This window comes from Lepidothrix coronata, unplaced genomic scaffold (genome assembly GCF_001604755.1).
Source record: "Lepidothrix coronata isolate B3197 unplaced genomic scaffold, Lepidothrix_coronata-1.0 Scaffold29, whole genome shotgun sequence".
Lineage (NCBI taxonomy): Eukaryota > Metazoa > Chordata > Aves > Passeriformes > Pipridae > Lepidothrix > Lepidothrix coronata.
Window position 1 is genome coordinate 1,956,147 of NW_016690209.1, and position 24,595 is coordinate 1,980,741.

The 24,595-nt window shown below is 38.4% G+C and overlaps 1 protein-coding gene across 2 annotated transcripts; it reads right to left on the reverse strand.

The window, feature by feature from the left end:
- Positions 1-738: 738 nt before the first annotated feature.
- MCCC1 (methylcrotonoyl-CoA carboxylase 1) lies at positions 739-20,710 on the reverse strand. Of its 2 annotated transcripts, XM_017810537.1 has the most exons (19): positions 20,635-20,710; positions 19,590-19,636; positions 18,430-18,569; positions 17,913-18,008; positions 17,639-17,760; positions 16,511-16,658; positions 15,583-15,704; positions 14,339-14,450; positions 13,962-14,043; positions 13,094-13,221; positions 12,233-12,416; positions 11,614-11,723; positions 10,103-10,319; positions 9,297-9,383; positions 8,670-8,719; positions 6,359-6,496; positions 4,934-5,041; positions 3,871-3,942; positions 739-2,347 (listed from the first exon to the last, which is right to left on the reverse strand). In XM_017810537.1, exons 1-19 carry the CDS (start codon positions 20,691-20,693, stop codon positions 2,228-2,230), a joined length of 2,142 nt encoding a protein of 713 aa, XP_017666026.1. In that variant the 5' UTR covers positions 20,694-20,710; the 3' UTR covers positions 739-2,227. The 2 variants fall into 2 exon arrangements, with proteins under 2 accessions (XP_017666026.1, XP_017666027.1); XM_017810538.1 differs by lacking the exons at positions 739-2,347; positions 3,871-3,942; positions 4,934-5,041; positions 6,359-6,496 and adding an exon at positions 7,063-8,314.
- Between the last annotated feature and the right edge of the window lie 3,885 nt (positions 20,711-24,595).

Consider the following 24,595-nt stretch of genomic DNA (forward strand, 5'->3'; position numbering starts at 1 on the left):
ATGCACATTTATAACACAAGAATTTATTTGTAATAAACCAAGGATTTCTAAATATTTTGTAAATTCTGTGTTAGAGGAAAAACCTGACTTTAGTAATTCTTTGAGGATCTCTAAATTCAATTAAATCACATTGCAGTAAAACATTTAAAGTGTGCAAACTATGACAGTGACTTCTGCAAGAGCTTTTATTCTGAAATAAACACAACCATCATTATTTGAAAAATCAATCTCAGTAGAAACCTAGAGAGATAAAAACTTAACAGCTAATTTTCAGAAGTGAGGGAAGATGAAAACTGGTAACATTTTGTCTCCCTTTGTTCCTAAGGGAGGACATTTTGTCAGCTTCCAGGGAACATGTTCTTGTTTCACTGGCTGTGTGCACAAGCTGTGCAGCCTCAGCGGGCAGAGAACCTCATGCTGTGAGCTTCAGTGTTTTGGTACAGATTCAGTGTAGAAACACAGCCCTGTCATGTAGTGAGCAAAAAATAAATGCCAGGCTGCAGAGGCTCATGTTTCTGTAGGCAGATCCAATTTCTAGATAAAACAAGCCACTAACCTTACCTTAAGCTGCAGTGAAGCCCATCACAACTGTCTGGATTTCTGCCTCCCAAATGTGATCTGCAGACTGTGGTCATCATCAGATGATGCTACAGAAACAGTTGCTTAAAACCCTCTAAAGTAATGCATGGACAGAAACAACCAAGGAAGGAACAAAACGGAGAAAAACAAAATCAAACATTGAAAGTTAAGCTTAATTTTTATTTGGCAGTAAATAAAAATCACTGGGGCAATACTCCACAAAATGATCACTGGAATTTTTTGTTAGGTGGCCACAGGATTACAAGGAACATTGAAAAGTATTACAGTATGCTTTTAATATACAGTCCATCCAGAGCCAATTCTTTTTTATAATGTTTTTCTGCATTGCAGGCAAGGCTGCACAATTATAGAAGCAGATCAGAGAACTCCCCATGATGCTGTATATTGATTCAGAAACAAGATTTCAGGTAAGTGTGAGGATCCATTTGCACAGATCTGACTACAAGTTTGGGATCACTGCAGCATCTGATACGTTCCTTTCTGCAGTATAGACCATATTATTGAATTAAATTAGCATATCAAAACTTCACATGACAACCAGAACATCACATTAACTGAAAGGTAAAAATATATCCAAAGTTTGCAACAATTAAAAGATATTTTTCTTTCCCTTTTCCTGTTTCTCTGAGGGGCTTTTAAATAAGTTAAAATAAATGTATAGCAAACGATCAGTATGCTTAGTCCAAGTATTTTCTTTGCATATCAAAAAACCTAACAATTTTCCCTTCTGAAACCCTGCAGATACAAAAAAAAAATCTATTATTCAGAGTAATATTTCATGTTATTACAAAGACCTTGATGTACTTCATTCCAGCCAATAAGTAACATAGAAGAACATGAACAATATGGGAACAGTAACGAGGATTTTGAAGTCAGTATTTTATTTTGGCACACTTTCCAAGTAATAAATAAGCTTATCTTTCTATGTTACTACTTCATATTTAAAGTTCAAATGATATTTTTAGAAACCAACTTATGTTCCAACTTCGATAAGTGTAGCAAATGTATTTGAAAAATGCATTGTATCAGATGTTTTGAGGTAAATTAAAATAATTTTTGAAATGCAAATTTTCACTACTCATTGAGGTAAATTGGAAAAAAAGATGTAATAGAAATGACCAAGAAGGATTCAGGGCTAAGGAACAATCCTGAATTCCCTATTAAGGCAAAAACATAAGCCACAATCAGGGATTTCACCAGAAAATGAATTCATAAACCAATTGTCTCCTTCAGATTTCCTTCAAATCAGTCTTCTCAAATCTCAGGGAAAAAGGCAGCTGTGAATGAAGAAGCAGAAGAACCCAACCTGTCTGTCCCTTACAGTCCTTACTAACCTCTCCCATCCTTTGAGAGTTCCACATCTTTTTCCACTCCAATGCCTTTCCACAGGCAAATGTAACCACTGAACAACAATCACACAGGTCCACGGGTTATAAATACAATTACAGGATAGTGATACCCAAATTCCACTGAAGTCAGCATAATTTACAGTCAACCTATGCAGGAAGTGCAGAGGAAACCAATTCCCCAGTCTCTCATACAAAACAGTTTGCTGAAAATATAAAGAAGTCTTCTCCTGGGAGAAAATCAGCAAAGTAGAAAAAATGAAATGGACCTTCCTTGAATTTCATTTTGACTCGGCTTCCTCATCCATGAATTCCACCAGTGGAGCGTGTCTGTTGGCCTGAGCACCTTCCTGGAAATGAACCTTTTTTATCACTCCTGCCTTTGGAGCCCGTATGGTGTGCTGCACAAAACAGAGCAAGAGTGAACCAGCAGAGAACCTGTTTTTTTTCCTTCTCTCTCTCTCTCCAGCAAATGCTAATATTACTCTTTGGTGCAATTAGAACTGAAAAACATTGAATTCCTTCCTCTGACACATTTATTTATTTATTTATTTATTTATTTAAAACCTTCTTTTAAAACATTATACTAGTCCATTTTCAAGTTTTCTCATGAATATTTGGTAAGTATACTGGGGACAAAAAATGCTATATAATGTTATATTATGAAGTATGAACAGCTGAATGTTATTTTACTTCACTAACAGTTTTTGTTATTGTAATAAATACCAAGCAGAAATCATACAGTTTTAATCCAAAATGTTAATCATATAGCAGATTTGTTCCCTTAAGAGGAATCTGCAGATTTACTAAAGATATTTTTGTTTTCTGGCCAGGAGGGGTCTTTACTGAGCAGATATTTGGCAAAATCCAGATGAAATACAAATACAGCTACTAATGACAGTAAAACATCATGTTTACATACCAACCCCAAACTGGTTTGCTTGTTATTGTACCAAGTTAGTTTTCCATTGTAGCTTTGTTTCTTGGTGTTTTTCTACATAGGGCTAGTCTAGTATCAAAACATTTAATACCAGGTAGTAAATCCTCACATCTAAGCCAAGACTCATGTAAATGATAATTTGCTTTTTTAAATTTTACAATTTATATTTCAATAGCACTTAAAAAAATAGCACCTCAGATAATGTCAGTCTGAGGTATCAGCTGGAGAGACAGAAACACATTTAGTATCCAACTGCAAAGGATTTGGGGTCTAGGGTTTTTTTTGGTGCACAGTTGGTTTATTTCATGTAATTTTAGTATAATTTAAAAAAGGACACGATAAGGGAAAGGCAGATGTTCTCAACTAGCAACGTTAGTTCTGCTTCCACAAACTGAGGTTTATTTTAAACTAATAGTCAAGACAAATTAGTTAAGGCTAAAAAAAATGTAATTCAGTCAAACACTGTGACAAGATAAAATGGCCAAAGTGGTGGTCCACTGAATGCCATGTGGACAATTACACAAAATCTTGAGTGTACTCTTGGTAAAACTTTATGTAAATTATAAAGATTATACACAAAGAACCCTGTACATATTTACAAAGTCTCCATTAGCTAAATTTCTGTCTGAAGTAACTGCAGATATTCCATATGCTTGGATCAAATCAGTGAGCAAGAGATCCACCTGGACAGTCTTCTGCTAGAGAAGTCAAAGGAGAGGAGGGGAGAGAAGGCCTGACACAGCTCAACAAATGCATGCTAAAACAGCTGCAGAATACCATGGATTATATAATCATCATTTGTTAGCAAAATCACAGCAAATATAATCCTCTAAAATCTAGACAGACACAACACTCCTTTCATAGCAGATGAAGTGATATTGACATCTGCAAGCTACATCACACGTCAGTAATGCAACTGAAAATTATAAAATTCTGACCAGATTTTTATTTTCTCAGTAATTAAAACCTTTATATGTCACTTACCTCCATTTTCATAGCTATCATAACCATTAGAGGATCTCCAGTCTGAACCTTATCCCCTGCCTTCACAAACACCTAAATTCAAGAGAAAATTGGGGGGGAAAAAAAAAAAATCATTCTTGTCTATGCCATTAACGATCATCAGCTGGATCTTGACTAGCACAATCCACAGAGTGATTGTGGTTTTGCAAAACAGCCTCATATTATTTTTATTATTGCTGAATTGGTTATGAGACTTCTCTAGACGACACTCAAGGGAAGTTGGAGCTACAGAGAGAGGTTCAGTGCCAGCTGCCAGGACAAGCAGGAAGACATTTACCTATCAAAGATGGAACACTAGAAGAGATGATGTATATTTGACCCTTTCTGGCTTAAGCACTTCTATTTTGAGAAAGTGCAGGACCTCCTGGAGCCAATCCCTAAAGTCTTTTAAAATACAACACCCAGAAAGAAGATGGCAGAGCCACCTTGTTATTCAGCTATAACTGATTTAGAGTGTGTAGGAAATCCATGTTCAAGGTACTTGACTCTCTGAAAGGGTTCATGCTTTTTCATTGCTACCAGAATCCCTTAACCACTAAACCCTCATGGAAATCTCTTCTGTGGAAACTTTGTCACTGTACAGAGAAATACACAAGACTTGCTGAGCTAAAGAAAAAGAAAGAAACACTCAGCTTAACAAAAAGGCAATTCTGAGTATTTCCTTTTTTGCAGGTGCATCTCTTAACTCACTCTTTTGTTAGATGAAATGAATCAAACAGTCTCTAGCACTTCAGGGACCTTCAACTTAAAAAGTAATTAAGATGAAGAAAAAATTAGTTAAGCAGTAGCATTAGTTAAATATTCAGAACTTCCAGAGCTCTAGAGAAAGAAAACTGGAAGCCTTAAAACCTCTTGGGTGGCTGCTGAAAACTCAAGAGTAAACAAGGCTTTTTCCAATTAGAAGTCATACAGCACTGACATTTCAGGCTCTGATTCTTTCCTGGCAGTACAGAAGCACCATTTCTGGAAGTGAACTTGGATATATACTGGAGAATTCACTTCCCACCCGTGTTTTTATAATTACCTTTTCCACTGTGCCTGTCATGGGTGCTACAGCACCACTTTGCTCTCCCCCTGAGCTCACTGCAGTCAAGTACTTGGGCACAGGGAGGCCAATCTGAGCACTGCCTTCCTACAGGGAGAAAAATCCAGGACAGGTGAGTTAACAACATAAAATCCCACCACCAATACACGTTCTGACATTCAGGAATGAACAGATCCAGCCTTGTTCTGAGGGTGGCAGAGCCCTGGGGTCAGGGCAGCAGGAGGACTGTCAGCAGCTTTGCCAATGTCTGAGGCCTTAAACGTCAGGCTGCTGCTGCTAAGGGTCAGCAAGGAAGGAACTCCTTGTGGAAAAGCAGCTTCACATGGATCTTTTTGTACAAAACCCATCTTGTATCTCCCTTATTCACACAGCAACAGTGCAAAAGGTTTTAGAAAATGTATAAAGGCAAAAGGGGCAGGCAGTTGCTGCAACAAAGAAGAGAGACATTGGCATCTTCCTTGCCAATGAGAGCTTCTACAATTTACAATAACATGAATTCAGTGCTAATTCAGTAATAAATTCTCATTGTTATTCAAAATCCTTTAAGTGCTCTCACACTTGATACCCAGAGTTCCCCAAAGACTCATTCTCCCCCACACCCTACCCATACCCTAAAACTCCTGTGATTTCTTCTAAATCCCTCACCCCTGACTCCACTCTGATGTCACAGGAGAACTGAGCTTTGCCATTCCAGCACGAGTTCCTTAGTCCTCACCACTGGAGCAGCAAAGTTTTCACTGCATTCTGCAGAAAGTCTTAAGGGGCTCAGGGCTAGAGGTTAATTACTGAAACTAACACATAATAATTTACGTACTTAGATTACATTTTTATTGAGTTACTTTAGGGCCTTGCAGTCTTTTGAACTGCATATAAAAATTTACCAGCCTAATAATGGAAATTAGGGTACATCTTCTTTCAAATGCCATTTGCATATATGCAACAGATATAATGCTACAGTAGCTCCTAATTCCATTCTTTTAATATTACCTGAAGTCATCTTTCCTCAGACCAGTATCAATTTATTTCTTGTCATATAATTTAAAAAAATGAAATTAAAATAACAGTTACAAGCACTTTCAAATAATTCTCAGTTTGAACTAATTGCTACTGTTCTATGACAAACTTAAATACCTGACAATTTTAATATTTTGTGTTCCCTCCTCCTAAGCCATCATTTGCAATTCACCTCATTGTATTTTATCTTTCTAAAAGTAATTTTCTCACTCATGGACCATAAGCAGTGAACTTCTAATTAGACCTATAAATCCAGCAAGTATCAAAACATTACAGGTCAAAGTAAGAAACTGAAATTATGATTCACATTCTCTTGCAATTTATATTCCTCATTTTCATGGAAAGAATTCTGAAATTTTAAACTTGTGATAATAAAGAAAGGAACTTTACCGGAAAGAAGAGATAAATGGTGTTGTCCAAAATGACCAATTTGGCCTTACACACTGTTCCATTTACTGAAGACCTCAAGTAAAGTGAATCACCTTCATTCAACATCTCTCCAGAAATCAGGAATGTTTTATCTTGAATCTGAAAGTTCAATGCTTTTATAAGGACAAAGGTTAACCCTTCATTACCAATAAACCAAAAGACAGCATTTGTGCACTCATAGCCTGTGATTCTTCATAGACAATTTTGGAATTAAAAGAAAAAATATTTTTAAATCTTATGTATCCTTTATTTTTCAGTTAAGAGACTGTATTCTGTATCCAATACAAACAGCTCAGAAAATTGTTCCCCCAAGACAATTTTTATCTTAAACAAAGATATACTATCTCTCAAGAAGAACAAAAACAACCCCAGAATTATCAGTTTAGTGATGCTGCTAACATCCAATATTTTTGATTTGTTGTAGCATCTTGATTTCAAACTGAAAATCCATACTACTCAGCTGACATCACGTTCCACAATGCTTTCCAGAACACAGGTAACTTCCTCTGCCTTGGAAGCTTGCAATACAAGAACTACAACATATTCAGTAAACCTACAAAGGAGCAGAGCAGTAATGGAAACAGTGCCAGTTAGACACCAAAACTGCACAAGAAAGACCAGGTGGAAAGGTCATTTATTTGTGAGTAACCCTTCATCCACATCAGTGGAAACTGCACCTCTGCCACAACCTCAGCATATAAAGACTGCAAGAATACAAACATAAGTGCACTACATTTAACTGATATGTTTGCTTCTAAGCCTACCATCACCGAGCAAAGGATCAGAGACTTGCTGGTCTTTCGGGGTGGTAGGAGTAGAAATAAAACTCAGTTTTTATTAGGTAGTCACATACTGTTCTTCCACTGAAAACATGCATTGAAAAGATACTGTTGATCTGATACTTATCCCTCAGAGGAAAATCATTTGCTTGATGAGTATCCTGAGCAGGGGCACAAATTAGGGCAACACCCCTGGAAGCACTGAGTGCTTGCCAGATCCATGGCCCAGCAACCTGCTCTAATTGATTGGCCTCAGCACAGGTTTTGTAACACTGCAGAGGCAACGTCCTCCTCATAATCAGTTCCCAATTATGTTTCTCCATCCTTTATCTCCAGCTTCTCTCCATTTCTACCTCAACTCCTGTTCCTGCTTCTTCCCTAGTCTACATTCTCCCCAGCTCCACTTCCCTCCACAAATGGCCCCCACATCCCTTCCAGCCTCTCTTTACTTTTGCTGACATGAGTTACAAGAGACAAACCTCGAGTGTAAGAGCTCTGCAGCATCACATATGTAACTAATACACCCAAAATAACCTGGGTATTACTGGAGGGATGTGGGTTATCTCAGTCTTTGTATCCATAGAAATAAGGGTGTGAGTTACCCAAGATGCTGTTATACCCTCGAAAGCACAGTAGTTTTCTCATTATTTTTTTGGTAGGCTCATCTCTACACAGTCTAAGCAGTTCATAAATACTTATTCTCCCAGTTTCCCTTTTCTGAATATTGGGAACAAGAAGCTGAACTACAGAGACTGCATTCTCCAGATGCTTTCATTCTGGGTGACAAATCTGAGAGAAAAAACACTGGACTACAAGTGATACAAGGAGGATATTTAACACTCAGCAAAACACAACCCCCATAAGCCACACAACTGGAGACTATCACATGTGCACACACAAAATTATCTATGTTTAAAGCATCTTGAGCTGTATCCTATAGGAGCTCTACAGCACAAAGAAGACAATTCTATGGGGTATCATTCAATTATCTGACCGGAAGATTCCTCATCCCATTTGGTAATCATGTCTCAATTTCCATCTTCAAAATAAAATAAATGTTATCCTACAGATAATGCTCTAGAAAGCTTTTATTTATCCCACAGGAGATCCATCTCATGCACAGAATAAAGCAGGAGTCCTGTGGAAAAAAATGTCTTTTTAAATGCAGATTTAAATCTAACTTACTTACTTTTAGGAAGACAAATTTAAGGAAGAGGAAAATGAAGAATAAGATCTTTAAATACTGAAAATACGAACATTTTTCTTAGCCTTATTTTCAGCAGTATTTTAGTAGCTCTTCCATGCCAATCCACCATCTACCAAAGATAATTTCAGGCTCAAATAACAGTCTACAGCAATGGCTGCAAGTAAGCCAAAAATAGAATCTTGTAACTGTAATCACCAAGCAATTTTAGTAACAGTTAATACTAAGATAAGTCTACAAGAGACAGATTCTTTTATCTAATGAAATATCTGAAAAAATGGACTTGTACCTGCATTTTGTATGACCCATCTTGATTGTAACTTACAGCTACATCCACAACTGTTGAATAAAACAAAATACGTATATGTGAGTAGATTAATTACAGTATCTAGAGAATGATGACATATACACAATATTCAGTTTATGTTTCTTAATAAAAACAAGACCTACCACCCCTAAGAAAAGAATAAGTATTTTCAGGTTAGCTTTGTAGACACTGCAGCTTTCATACTGAATTCGAGACACAATAAGTTTTTCAAAGATGAGCACCTGAAGTTATGCTCTGAAATCTGTATTGTGTTATCTGGACAGAAAACAAGTTTGTGATGGGAAAAAGTTCTGAGCTCTTTCATACTAAAATGAAGTGAAAAAAAAAAAGCCAATGGCACTTTTTAAAATGTCAACCTTATTCATTTAAATGATGAACAACAATGGTGTCATTTGAATTTGGTTTACATCTCCTCAAGATCCAACAGTGTGGATTAAGCATGAAATTCTGTGAATTCTCAGCTTAAATTGCACAGAACTCATCCTGGTTCTATTTGCTGTTTCTTAGTCTGAATTTTCAAGCATCAGTTGAAATAATTTTATCCATCAAGTGCCTCCCTTCCCTCCACACACTTTCTTATTAACTTACTGTTTTCCCCATCCAGCAGAGACAGTTTTCTAGTATAACATATATTTATTCTTCTACCAGTGCTGGATGCAAATGGTGAGAATTTATCTAAAACACAAAATACACAGATATGTTACTTTCATTCTACTTCAACAAAACACAATACTCAGAACTTACACCACTAAATCACTGTCCTGCTGTTATTACCATCATACTTATAGTTTTACATTGCACATAAGAGACTGAGGAACCACTGTAGTCACTGAGAGTGACAATTCCTCAGTCTTCAACACTGAATAAGCTGATGCTGTGTAACCTACAAAAAACACAGTGCTGACAGCAGCACTAAGAAGGGGGCATTGCCTGCTCTCCATGCACACATCCTTGAACAGGACAAGAATGGGAGTTCAGTTACACCACAGCAGATCCCAATTAACCCTTAGGTGAAGGTTCCATCAACCCCCACTGCCCCTCCCACCCTGAGCAGAGTCAATTTTACATCTGAAGACCTTGGGCCAGCTGTAGGAACAGCACAGGCAGATGGTCACAGTTTGTGCTGGTCAAGAGCAAAGAGCGCAGTGTCACTGAATAGGAATCCCAAGGTCTTCCAGAGAGTGCCTGTCTGGAGTGCTGTGGGAAGTACTCTGTCCATTACAGTGGGAATACATTCCATATCTGCCCCTTCACAAAATTTAGAGTCTTTGTAAATAGCTGAGAGAGGCCAGAATGCAGAACCCTGAGCAGGCACAAAGCAGGTGAAAGAAAGAACATGCAAAGTAAGTAATTGCACATGAGCTCACAAAATAAAGCAAAAGAATGATCCTTACCCTCTGACTGATCTCTAAAAGCATCTGTTAGCATTTTTTCTTTCAGTATAAGCCCAAGAGCTGCCTGACACATAACTTCATGTGGAGTTGCCCTTTTGGTTGGAAATAGTTCATCATGGTGTTGAGGAATGAAATTAGTGTGCACATTTCCAGCCTCAAACTGTGGGTGTCCTGACAGGCTCAGCAAGAAATCAATATTAGTGCTTAATCCTACAATCTGTAAAGAAACAGAAGCATAGTGCAAACTGAAGTTATGAAAGAGCATGCAGCTTTCTGCTCAAGTTATGTATAGATAAGAAATGAGTATTTTTTTCAGATAGCACCATCGAAACAAACTTCAGCAATAAAATGTAATTCATTCAACTGGTCTGTTTTATTACCAGTTAAACCAATGACTCTAAAAAGAAAAAAAAAACCCACACAACAAACCAAATAAAAAACCCAAAGAGCTGCCTTGCCAAAAGCACTCTGTTTTCTCAACACCACCTTTGTCCACTGTGAAGTTGAGGAAGATTTCCCAGCAACAGTAAAGGGAGGTAATTTAGGAAAAAACTCTACTGTTTTGAAAAAGCATGCTCTGAGTATTTAAAAGAACATTCCTAACTTGACAAGTGCTTCTTATGAAAAAATGAGTTACAATAGTGTCAGTATCCCATATCTGATCTTTTAATAGTAACAAGAGGGAACAGGGACTTTTATAAATTTACTAGATACTATCCATTTCCTGTACTGCAAAATACCTAAGCAAACAACATAATTATTTTAAAGAAATTAGTGAAACTGGTAACTATGTTATACTGTCAATATGTACTGACAGAACTGCTAAGAAAAAAATTCTCTTGGGTTTTTCCAGAATTTATCTCTTTCCCTTGAAGTAATTTTCATTTGTAGCTAAAGCAATAAGGGGTACAATATTTTCAATACTTGACTCACAATCATGTTGTTGGTTTAAAAGTGTAAATTATTTCAGTCTCATGTCAAGTCAAACCTTCTGAATTCCACTTTTGGAAAGATACAATACCTGTAGTTTTTAAAGGGGGGAAAGGGAATGTTTCTTAAAAAGAACTGACAGCATATTTCTTTACCACATGTATAGTCTACAAATTTAGTTATTTTTACATATCAGAAATTAGAGGCAAACACAAACACAAATTCCACTCCTTTAAGTTTGAGAGAGCTCACACTACAATTGAAAATGTTGTTTAGCCTTACTCTTCTATAAAGTCTCAGGTGCATCATCCAGCTGAAGAGATCACAACCTTAAAAATCTCTGTGTAAAACTAGACTTCACATTTATTTCTACTCACACCATCTATAAAAACAGTTTGCAAATTAGGAAGAAAATACAACTTCTGCAAACAAATAATGAATTTGAAACGATAGTGGCAATGCAGGCTCCCTCTTAGAAATCACTTTTGTTTTACTCTAGTATTTTATGCATACTTCGTTAGCTCCAGGTGTTCACAAAGTTAGCTCAAGATCTGAAATCATACTGGGCTCTTCCTGCTTACATTATATTGGTGCAAACTGTATCTCAGCTTCCTCAGCGCCGCTTGCCGATCCTCAGCCCAAACAACCAGCTTTGCAATCATTGGGTCATAATGAACAGAAACCTCATCACCTGAAATATGTGAATGAAAGAAATGCTGTAACACTAAACCGAGTATTTCTGAAAGTTGGTAATGCAAGGTACTGGACACCACATGGCATCAAAGGGGAACACAATTCATGGCCACATTTCTCTAGAGATTAAAGTTCTTCGAGGACATGATGTTGTGACCTGGCATTTCAATTTCAAGGACAACTTCAGTGCAGACTTTGTAGATATAACATTACTCAAATCCAGTTTTCTTTGTTGCAATCAGAATGCAGGATTGCTAAATTGTGAGGAGAATATAGGCAGCATGATCCAATGGACTTTACTATGGATATAGGTAATAAAGAGGTAAATAAAATAGTCAGTGATAGACCAAAAATACATGGACAATTACAAGGAAGAATAATTCTGTACGGATTTGTCTTTATAGCAACACCCTGTCAGACTAACTTATTTAGGCCAAAAAGGGAAATGCTTACAAAGAAAACATTTTGATGTTAATTATTCTTATACATCACAGCCTTCAGTTTTACCTTGTCTGACTCCAGTCTCTATCCTGGTGAAACGATCTGCAGGAGGGGTGGATAAGTGCAACAACGGCCCAGCTCCTGGCATGAAGTTATTATTAGGGTCTTCAGCATATATTCTAGCTTCAAATGCATGGCCCTGGAGCAGGATCTCTTCCTGCTTTAGGGGAATCTTCTCTCCTGCTGCGACCTGAAAACAGCAGGTTTTTTCTTTAATGCAGGATCAATATTCTGGAGTGCTGATGTATGAAATATTAAATATCTTTCTTCTAAACACAAACAACTAGAAAGCACATTAAAAAAAGCACAAGGAGAAAAAAATGGTAGGTCATAAAAGGCTAATTCTGAAGTCACTCCTTCCTTTTTTGTGGAAGCCACCAGTCAAAGGATTTTGAATTATTATTGTGTAAATTTACTGCCTAATATTTCAGACAGCTAAAACATAATGGAAAAAAACAGTAGAATGTTTTTCTACTGGTTATGTCAAAAAATAAATTATTTAAGTTACAGCCTGGTCAACTAAGACAAGATTTTATTAGACAAAAATTGCTCCAAAAGCAGATGATAAAATGGGTTACTGGCAGCCAGCACTACCAGCACAAACTGTAAGGTCTCTAAATACACTTAAAAAAATGTTTTTTTCTCTACACAAGTGGGAGAAGACTTGGTTGAAATTCAGAGCATCTACACAATGCTCACATCAAATACAGCAATGTGAGATGTTCCTCTGGAGCAAAGGAAACTCTACCCTGTTAGCTGAACAGGAGATGAGGATCTGGAAACCCATCTGTTCTCTCACAGGCAGTATTACAGAGCACCATTCACCACTCAGGAGGAACCCTACATGTAAAACCAATTCACACTCACCCTAAGTTGCCATTCCACCAAGTCAGTGCCAGTGATCATCTCTGTAACTGGGTGCTCTACCTGCAGTCTGGTGTTCATCTCCATGAAGTAAAAATTATGTTGGGAGTCCATAATAAATTCCACTGTTCCTGAAGTATTTAGCAGAAGGACACTTCACCAAATAGTATCTATGACACTTAATTTAATTATACCAGGAAAACACTATTATTTCCAAATCAGATAGACTGAATTTCATTAAATTCTATACAATTTATCTAAAAGGGTCACGAAATTGAGGCCTGAAAACAGAAGGGTTGTTTCCTTTTACATTTACATGGCCTGTGCTGTTTAGCAGGCATTCTCCTCTACAATAAAAGCTGCATTTCATTAGCACTTTAAAATGTGCATCAGGACTCTCTAAAGTACTGTTAATATTTATAGACTGTGTAATTATTTTTTAAAAATAAGTAACCAAAGAAATTAGTGAGAAAACAAAGTCACAATGCTTGGAGGTTATTTTTCATCTGGGAAATGGTGTGGACTTTACACTGATTAGTGTTTTTCTTTTAAAGGCTTTAGTGTTTGAATATAAAGGATTATTCTTTGTACAATGAAATTATTTTTTGAAGTTACTAACTCATAATGCTCAGTTTCCAACAGTCGAGTTGATTGAATTATTTGCTCTGAAATTTTTTCTTCCTTTTCTTCAGCTGCCACTGGTCTTGAGCTCAGGTATACTAATTTAAATTTGTAATTACATCAGAACTAACTATGTGATTACTTGCTTGAACCACAAAAAACTTGGGGCATGTGTGTCATACTCAAACAGTCAGATGCCATTTGCTTGAGACTCCAACTCTCATTAAGTTAAAAGCCTCCACAGACTTACCTGCTCCCACGTAATTCACTGCTTTGGCTGCTTTGACAGCGGCTTCTCCAAGTCTCTTCCGAACCTCTGGATTAATTCCTGGCTGTAAATAATAATAATAGAAAAAATTATAAATGATTGTTAAGTTTGGTGATAATAAACCTAGTATATGTGAATATTTTGCAGTATTTAACAACTGTAGTGAAGACACCTATATAATTTTTCCTTGAGAATCCTTTTCCTAAAGAAAGTTCCTAAAGAACATTTTCTGCAGCAAAATTAAAACAGGTCTAAGAATTACAAATAAAGTACTATCAACTAAATAAACTTGATGGGGGATTATCAATTACTTTAAAAATATGTCAGTTCATAAAAAATATTAAGAACTTTCTGCTCACCCCTGGTGCCTCTTCAATGATCTTCTGATGCCTCCTCTGCACACTGCAGTCTCTTTCAAACAAATACACTGCATTGCCATGCTGGTCACCAAATACTTGGACTTCAACGTGCCTGTTCCATAAACATAAATGTTTCAGTGTATTTCAAAAAAAACCCAATCCCGTGACGGATTTCACTCAAACAGACTTTGAACTTGTACATGGCCTTGTACTTGTGTGCTCCAGTAGGACTTCTCAAAGGTTTAAGTGTCTGCCCTCAAATAAATGCTGAAAATATAGAAGTGAGGCTGCTATTATGCAAGATCTCAGTTGTTTTAGGCTTCCTCGATGTCCCAAATGAAACAGGATTCTAAATGCCAACTACTGCATTGAAGTCTTGTAAGTTGTGGGATAAACAAGGTACATATCCCATGGCTGCCTCCTCTTTATTAGTTATTATTATAAAAGTAAAACCACTCCACTGTTATTTGATAATGATGATTTCCCCCATCATTTACTGTGTAGCAATGCACAAGGGGCAGCCCTGGCTCAGCAATAACATTGTTTATTTCAACACACCATTTCAGAGGACAACTATTAGGCGGCAGAATTTTGTTCTATGTATAAAGCTAACAAAAATATGTCACCATTGTGACAATCCTCTGATACTGGCAAAAGAAATTCCCCAGGAATGAGATTTTTCTCGTGCCCATCTGACAGCATAAGGAGGCCCTCAGTTTTTTTAAAATAAATACTTTCTTTATAGTGATGCTTTAAGAAAAACACATGTAAAGTGCAAGACTATCAAACAGACCTCTGCGAGAAGTTCTTTATAAAAAATAAATCAGCTCAGTTTCACAGGCCAGACATGAAATAAAAACTATCCCTTCTGTTTTAAATATCAAAATAAAGGAAGATTAAATAACTAGTTTAGGACACCTGAGGGCAGCAGAAACACCACAACAGCTTGACTCAGGTCTGTAGTTGAAGTATTATAAAGTGATTTTTTTTCCTAGATGTAAATTAAGTTTAGAAAGCTCATGCACTGCCATATCTCCCTAACAATTTTATTTTAATTCCTAGCATTCAAAACAAAGTCACTACAAAAAATTCAATACATTATAAAAAAATATGACCAAATTAACAACTGCCATAGTGCAAATAAAACATACAAGACCAATTTTCATCCTACTACTAAACCAGTTATGTTTGTTCAACCATAGAATAAACATTATAGTGTTTATATTGAAATATCTGTTTCTCACCTTGGATTATCTACAAATTTCTCAATCAGCATTGCATCATCATTGAAAGACTTCTTTGCTTCTCTCCTTGCTGACTCTAGTTGGTCCAGAAACTCCTTTTCTGAATGAGCAATTCTCATGCCCTAAAATACAGACAAAAGCCTTTCTAAATGTCTGAAAATAGGGTATACAATGAAAATCGTTGTTGCACACAAACAGCAAGAAATGAGCTTAACAATAACTCTTTTCCCTCCTTTCTTAAACTTTACTAAAATTGTGTATCAGTTTCCAGTAATATAATCCTTCTAAGTCCCACTCAAAGTGCCACAAGAAGTGTGAAAAATAGATATATCATTTCATTGATATGGGTGAGTACAAAATTCAATCTTATTCTCAGATATAACAGGAATTTTCCAAGTTTGGCAAAGAAAAACTCGTTTATTACAAAACAAATATAGCTATTTTGAAAATAAAATTCTCTACATGTCATTTTATAGACATTTCAGAGTAAAATCAGATTTAGACTGGGAGTTCACCACACATTAAAAAGCATCTAGACAAAAATATTTAAATGGTATTTCTAATACCTTCTTATACAACATTTAAAACTGTTAACAAAAGAAGTAACAGAAGTTATCACAAAGTAACAATTTAAAGTTATCTAATTTCACACAAATCCATAGGACAACTTTTCTGCTTATGTGAATTGCTGGAGATCCATTGAAACAAACAAAACTCTCCCAGTTTATTCCAGCTACTTACCTTCTGGCTGACTGCACGACAAACGAAATGAGATTTCATAGTGCTAGACTGGACATCAATAATGAATTTTAACAAAAAGTACTTTTCCAGTTTCTTTGTTTTCAGATTTCTTTTAGAATATTCAGTTGCAGATACTGAGACATGATCACTTTATGGCATGTGATGAATGTGAAGATTATTTCCTTACCTTTCCTCCACCCCCACGAACAGCTTTAATCATGACTGGGTATCCTATTCTCTTGGCATGTTCCTTTAGGCACTTGTCTGATTGATCTTCCCCGTGATAACCTTCAACAACAGGAACGCCAGCAGCAGACATTATAGCTTTGGAAGTGCTTTGACAGAACAGTTTAATATTTAGAACGATAATAATATTTTTTTTCTTACTTTAAGCTCCAAACCTGTATATGTTCCCAATGCTAACTCTCTCCTTGAAAGCAGTTCCACAGTAGACCTCAACAGGACTACTTGCATAGGTGGGTTACATAGGATTGGACTGTAATTAATCACATGCTTCAAACAGGGATTTTTTTTTTTCTCCAAGCCCTCCACATAAAAGCAGGAGTAAGTTTCAGTTCTACTGCTCTTTCCTGTCTTTTGACCCACGTTGTAGAGGCCAAACCCTAAAATTTTCAAAATACAACACTGTATCCTGCCAAAACTACATCTGAAGTTGTACAAAGGCAAAACACTTTTCATGATACAGCTGGATTCACACCACACATCAAACGCTTGAGCGTAACAACTCTAACTTCAAATACACATGCAGAGCTCCTTAAATTACAGAGGTAATTTACTCTCGCATTACAAAGTGATAAAAAATTAATTCTCTCAAATTACTATTATACAGCTCATGTGTTAGTAATAACCTCATTTCCACATTCTTGATTTATACTTCATACCCTAAAAGCATTTCTTTGATCTAAGTAACTAAGGTCCTCAGTGATGAACTAAACTTAGGTGGCCCATTTTACATGAGCCACAATAACCCCAACGATGTGGTGTTTCTTTTCCACTGCTCTTTTGACTAACATACAAAACATCCAATCTGACTGCCGAGTGCCCCAGCTCTGGAAAAGCAGAATCATTACTTATTTAATTACTGAAATCCTAATGACTGAACAAGGTCGATTGTCTCTATGTCTATTGGAATCCCATATCTATAGACCTGGAGTTTATTCCTTTGAAGAAAGCCATAAAAATAATATACAGTGAAAACTGATGGAATAAAACAATTATGACACTGGTCGTTTGTTAAAAAAATTAGCTTTTCCAAGCTGTAAATTGGATAACCACAAAAATCAGAAATAGATACCTCTTAATACCCATATCTCTGATAGCAGATGAAGGTGGACCTATGAAGATGATTCCCTGTTGCTTGCACAGCTCTGCAAACTCTGTGTTTTCTGAGAGGAAACCATACCCTGGATGAACAGCCTAAAACAGAATAACGTTACCAGCCTATTTTTGTATCAGCTTAGCTTAGAAAACTCAGAAACTTCAGTAGTGTCAAGGAAACTCAAGATGGGTAAAAATAAAGAACTAAAGACATGAAAGTATGAGAAAACTGTAGGTCCTGATCTACTCACCTGTGCTGCTGAGACCTTGGCCACCTGCAGTATTTTCTCCATGGCCAAGTAGCTCTGCTGTGAGGGTGCTGGACCAATGCAATATGCTTCATCTGCCTGATTGAGAAGAAATACATAGGACACAGACTGTTTATTAGCAAATTTGAATTTTTTGAGATGATTATATTATTTATCAGACTGCTGGCAGACAGCAGTTTAAATCACTGCCTCTCCTCATGAAAAGGCTCAACCGAGTGAAACAAATTCTGACTTTCTTCCCAAAATCAGAGTCCGTTCTCTAACCTCTGGCTGCTCTGGAGTTAGAGAGCCAAAATTGAATATCCCTTCCTGTATAGCTGTCAGGTGCTGAGACAGAGACCAGGCAAACTTTTCATCAATTCAAGGAAAACTTGGCAGTAACTCTACAGAGGTAAAACTCAACTGCACCAGCACCCAAATCTGTTTTCACAGGAAACTTGTCAATGGCAAATACTGTTGTGAATGACCATAAGTCACAAGCACAATGAATATACTTCACCATTGCTACGTGCATGGAATTTCTGTCCGCTTCACTATAAACTGCCACAGACTTCACACCCATTTTCTTCGCTGTTCGCATCACTCTGCAGGCGATTTCTCCTCGGTTTGCGATGAGAATCTTCCCTATGCTGTGACCTCCTGTTTAAAGGGATGAACCACAGTAAGAAACAGATCCTTAAAAACATTCCTGGAAACACAGCAATTTTAAAATTATGACTTCTTTTTTCATAATTTATAGTGTTTGTGCACTTCTTCCAACAATGAAGTTGTTTCACTCAAAACTTCATCCTAAAGCATTTCCATGCTACTCTTGGATTTTTTTCCTTAGAGTCCTTATGCAGAAGTATGTTTAAGCCTTTTTTTAAGAACTTCCTTTTTTAGAATCCAAGAAACATATTCTAACCCTAAAAAACCACTTAAACATAAAAGCTGATGCTTATATTTTTGCTGTGTATTCCCCGGACTAACTAAGAAACAATCAACACCTGTGTTGTGTCCCCCCCAGTAGAAGCAGTTGACATTTTCTTGAAGAGCACTGTTCCCCATTCATACACAGTCACAAAGAAAGAACAAGGTATCAAGTTTTTTGTTGTTTGGGTTTTCTAAGCAGTGACTTACAAGCTCCTACAAAGTCTCAAAACAGCAACTACAACTTGATAAAAGTGTAAGGTCAGCACTGCCAGAGACTTCACAGTCAGAACTCAGTAGCTTAAAACTCACTACTTAAAATGAAGATAGATCTCTGAATTCTAAAATCTATCTTTTTCGTCAACATGACACCAGAATGAGTTTAAATCATCTTGCTAAATACTTTTACTCCTTCGTATTTTGTTTAAATACCATTATGCCTTAAAAAACAATTCTCACAGACTTTGCAACACTTGTATCAGCAGACGAAAACATCACAAAACCAAACAGTCTTCATTAAGTTCAGTTTACCTAAATATGACAGCTAAAATTATTCAAAATGTTGTTTAAACATTAAAGATGGTTTCTGCTAGGTCAGCTGCAGGCTACTTTTTTCAAGAACTACGAAGATATGAATATTTATTAAAAAACCCTACCGTTTTTCAGCAACTAATGTTCTAAAACTAATTGTAAAACCATCCACATTGAACAGCAATTTAACCTAGTACCCAAAGAAATTAAATTTCATACCTATCGTTGAGGCCCATTTCACAAATCTTTGTACTTGGTTCCATTGCCTGTGCAATTATAAACACACAGAAGTGTTACAAACGCATATGAAGAAGTGACAACTCAGCTACTTTTATTTTCAGGTGAGAGAACAACAGCATTGAAATAGCTCTGAAGCTTTCGATACATCTGTTTACGTATTCAGGTACAACAAGGAAAGTTGTACAAACTTCACCAGATGGCTCCTCAAGTGCTTTCATTTAGATACAATAAAAATTATCCCCTTACTTTTTTAACAGCATTAAAACAGAAATAGTCAAGTTTTTTGTTTTTTTTTTCTTTAAAAAAGTCTTTTAGTGGACAGAACAGCCAACATCTGGCATATATCAGAGAGGCCAACTTAAAGTATTTGGGAAAGAAGATGTGGACAACCACAAAATAGAAACGCTTAAAATGGCAATTTTTCTATGGAGAAAAAGTGCAAGAGAAAGAATGTGAAGGCAGCAAGAAAGAAAAGCTGTGGAGACATTCAGAAACCTAAACTTCAGACGACTAATACTAACAAAAAGGGGTAGCCAAGATGAGGTGGCTGGATGAAACTGTGAAAGCAGTTAATTAGTACATAAATCAACTCTGGAATTTGGGATCAAGTCCAGACAATTCTGAAGCACTGTCGAACAACTAAAACAACTAAACCTCAGTTTTAATAACGAGAGAGGGATTTTTGCGCACTCCCCGAACTTCTCACTTCCCCAGCCTGTACCACGCAGGTGCCGCAGGCGAGCACAGGCTGCGGACAGACCCCCGAGGCCGGGGCAGCTTCGCGGGACCCGCGGCAGCTGCGACTGCGATCCCTTCAACCGCGGGGGCGCTTCTTCGCTCCTCCTTCCCACAGAGCAGCCCGGGGCGCCGGTGTCCCCCCACACGCCCAGCGGAGCCGCCTTCCCTTCCTCCCCCCGGCAGGCCAGCTCGGGGCTCGCTGTGGGCAGCTCCCGCCGGCCCCTCCTGCCCCTGGCCCGGCCCGGCCCAGCCCTGCCCGGCACAGCCGCTCCCGGCCCGCACTCACAGCCGCCTCAGCACCCCGAGGCCGCCGCGACCCCTCTCAGCCGCCGCCGCCAGCGCCATGTTGTGGGCGGGGGGTGTGTGCGGCCCTGCCCGGCCCGCAGTGGCTGCGCGGCGGGGGCGGGTCGCGGCGGGCGGGGACCGGGGAAAGCCCTGAGGGGCAACGGGGCTTGTCACGGGGAGGGGACCCGAGCGCTCCCGGTGCCCGCTCCGGGACAGCGGGGAAATGGCGCGGTTGGATGACGCCGAGAACGTGGGCGCTCAAACAGCAGACAGCATAAATTTCCTTTTAAATGCGAAGCGATGCGCGCTGCCCAAGGACTGCCGAGTTTCTGGGTGCGCGGGCTCTGGGCTGAGCGCGCTCCGTCGGGAATGACATCCGGGGTTGGGATGGAATAGCGACACGTGAACGTGAGGGTTGTTGGGAAGGGCACGGGGATCCGAGCGTACCACAAGGTCCCTGTGCTCAGGTCCAGATCCCTGGATCAGAAGTGCCCCGTGTAGATGAAGCAGGTCACGGAGCGGTGGGATCAGCACGTTCCGCCTGTTCATGGACACAAAGCCGGCTGGGTCCGTTCTGCTCCCTCAGGCATCGGAGCTTTGCAGCTCATAGATTTGAGTGCGAAGGGACATCAAAGATCATGCAGTTCCGACCCCCTGCCATGGGCAGGAACACCTTCCACTATCTCAGGTTGCTGAGAGCCCCATCCAGCCTGGCCTTGGACACTTCCAGGGATGGGGCATCCACAGCTTCTCTGGGCAACCTGGGCCAGTGCCTCGCCACCCTCACAGGGAAGAATTTCTTCCTAATATCTGTTAGTTTAAGGCCCAGCTCACCCCACTGCAGGGCCTTGCTACACCTGGCCCGCCCCAGTGCAGTCAAAATAAGTATTTCTAGTTGTTTTTTACAAATGGTGAAGCAGCCGTGCTTTTTCACCAAAGGAATACACAAGCTATTAATTGCAACAGTGGCAGCGTTTAACATGTCTTATGTGTTCTCGTACTCTGAAGCGTTAACAAAGCTTTTTACATAAGAAGCATTCTTCATATGCAAGCAATCTCTGCTTGTTCCACTGTTGCTATTTTTAATTTGCCATGGTGACCCCTCACACCAGGGACTGGGTGGTTCAAGTAGGTTAAACAGACACCAAATCAGCTTGGGGAAATTGTACAGTCCTTTGGCCCTGCAAGGGGTGGTGGGCTTAGCACTTGCTCTAAGGATAAGATTTTGAAAGCAAAATTATTAAGTGATGCTTCCACTTTTCCATAATTCATTCGCTTCAGTCTTTTTCATATAATGTGCTGACACTGTAAATCCTACTTTTGTCTTTTGAAACCCAGATTTTTAAAGTCGCATGTTTAATTTATCCTTAAACACAAGATGGCAGCATTTTATGTAGTTTAACTATTGAATATGGGGAAGAGCTATAGATATTTTATAATACCTAAATCAGAGATGGTGGAGGAGTTGACGCTTTTAACAGAACTAATGGAAATTACAAACTCATTTATATTGCAAATCTGCTCATGGAAGGCATTCTGCAAGCATGGCTTTTAGGGCTTGCAAAGTCTAGTGGAATCACCAGATTTTACGTGCAGATGTTTGAAAATGCACTGTAATAACACTGAAATGAAAAAATAATAATTTTCTCACTGACACCAGTAATATGTTTAACGTGCACATACACAGACAGAAGCACTCTGATGAGCTTATTGATGTATGTAGGTTGAATGGGCAACATTTTAAATTTTATTGTGGAAGTTTGGCGTATTTTGAAAGCTGCTTTGATTACTAATATGAGTAGTTTTCTCATTATCATTTTCTCCCATGAGCAGATTGTGTAAACCATAATTTGAAATATGAAATCATTTTCCTTGAGCAGATGAAAAAAAGTCATTCCATGGCAAAATAAATGAGGTTAAACTTTGGCTGGACTCATGATGCATAATCTTCAAAAATTTTTGTGGTATAGGAAAGCCCCAGCAAACCTGAGATTCAAAACCAAGATCTGTGTGCCTAATAAACACAGATATTCTTCCTCAGATTGAACACTTTCGTTTTTCCCAACAGCCATTTGTTTTGGTTTTGCATGTTGGAAATGCAACCTACTCTTTTTTAAAATTGTGAAGAAAAAGGTAAGTAAGAAACCGAGCCAATTAGATTATAATTTAATAAAGTACTTGGGATCTACCAACTTCATAGACAATAACACTTGCAGAAAAAGAGAAATGTAGGTTTTGTGACATTTTGTGGCCAAGCCCAGATGCCCATGAAAGCCCGGGAGTATTATGTTGCTGTGGCTGATAACTTCAGACACACATGCCCCTGCCTTGTTAGCGTGCAATTCTGATGGTTGTGGGAAAGAAAGTGTAGTCTGCAAGTGTCTTGTCACCTTAGTCGTGAAGGGTTAACTCCTTAGAAATCTTTCTTTCCTCACTCTTGTTACGTTGCTCAAACTGATGCTTAAATAAATACTCTTTATATTTTTTCTAGACACTTGTGATGTAAAGGTTTCTTCAATGAATTCCAAACCTTTGTGCTTCTTGGACACAAGATGGGGGCTTTTTTCCTTCAAAGTGAAAATGGTTGACTCTTCCTTCATCTATCACTAAACTTTGCCAAGAAAGAGAATTTTGAGACATCTAGCAGCCCTTGAGGGTCTACTTCACACACACCAGTGCCCAGCTTCTAAAACTGACACGAATAAGAGAGGAGCCTCATTCACTAAATAGTTGTAAGCCTGGCACCAAATTTATTATTGTACCAGACCAAGCAAGTACCAGAGAGCAGAGCAAACTGCCCCTGATCCCCAGGCAGCCCTGCTTTTCTGCTGAGGGACAAATCAAGGGGCTTGTGAAGTTTTCAACATGTGACCTGTAGCCATAAGTTGTCTATCATGGGGGGATGTGCACTGACATCAGAAATGAGCAGTGAAACATAATTATGATATTTTATCACTGAGGGAAGTTACAGTCCCTTTGCTGTCCTCACTGGCACTTCTCCAACAGCTGAGTTCCTCCATCAGCTGCCAGCAGCAGAGAGATGGGGTTTTCTCCCATCTTTACCACATCTTCTGCTTTCCTGCAGTCCATCTACAACCTTTGCTTCTTTAGCCATGAAGAGCACGACATGTGAGACTCACTCAGCTATTTCAAAGCCTTACCTTGCTCACCACTGACAAGGCACTGTCCTTGTCCACCCTTCTCTCTCCCAGCCAGCCCAGCTCTAGGATGTGACCCCCCCAACAACAGCCTTAGAGGCATTACAGGAACCTGCACCCCAAACAGGCTCTGGCTGCAGTTGCTCACCAAATGTAGATCTAGAGAGATTTGGTTTGAAGTTCCTCTGAAAAATCTTTAAAGATGAAGCTGAAAAATTTTTGAGTGCCCCCTTTTATTGAGAAGTTTACCTCATGCAGTTATGATATTCTAAGCTGCCTGTTGATATGAGTCAGCAAAATCGCAGCAGAGTCACAAAGAATCATAGACTGGTTTGGGTTGGAAAAGACCTTTAAGGATGATCTTGTCCAGCCTGCCTCCTTTGGGAAATTCCTTTTACCATGATAGCGGCTGCTGAGTTCTCAAGTTTATATATGGTATTTTCCAAGCTATTTATTTCCTCCAGTTTCCGTAACTGCATGCTGAAAGGATGCATTCTCCTCAAAAGACTCTTACCATAATTCGTAAGATTATTATCTGTGAAAACAGTTTAAACGTGAAGTAACAAGCATCCATCTCATTTTGCTGTGAGTTGTAGTCTATGTTTACTGGATCAATAAGAAAGAAGAGATCTGGCTGTATAAAGAAACAGTGAATTCAGCTTCTCTAGAAGTTGTGAGGAGATTAACAGAAAATCATGTAATATTTTCAATGCCTTTTTTTTTAATACTGCTGATAAAACAATTATAGAAATGTCAAAGGAGCTGCCCAAGCTACAGAAGAAATAATCATCAAAGTTATGGTTA

Coding starts and splice junctions, on each gene's coding strand:
- MCCC1 (XM_017810537.1), bottom strand. CDS start 20,693: ATGGCGCTGGCGGCGGCGGCTGAGAGGGGTCGCGGCGGCCTCGGGGTG. Junction 14,044..14,338: donor TCATTGAAGAGGCACCAGGG/GTGAGCAGAAAG, acceptor TATTATTTACAG/CCAGGAATTAATCCAGAGGT. Junction 8,720..9,296: donor TCTGCTGGATGGGGAAAACA/GTAAGTTAATAA, acceptor TTTATTCAACAG/TTGTGGATGTAGCTGTAAGT.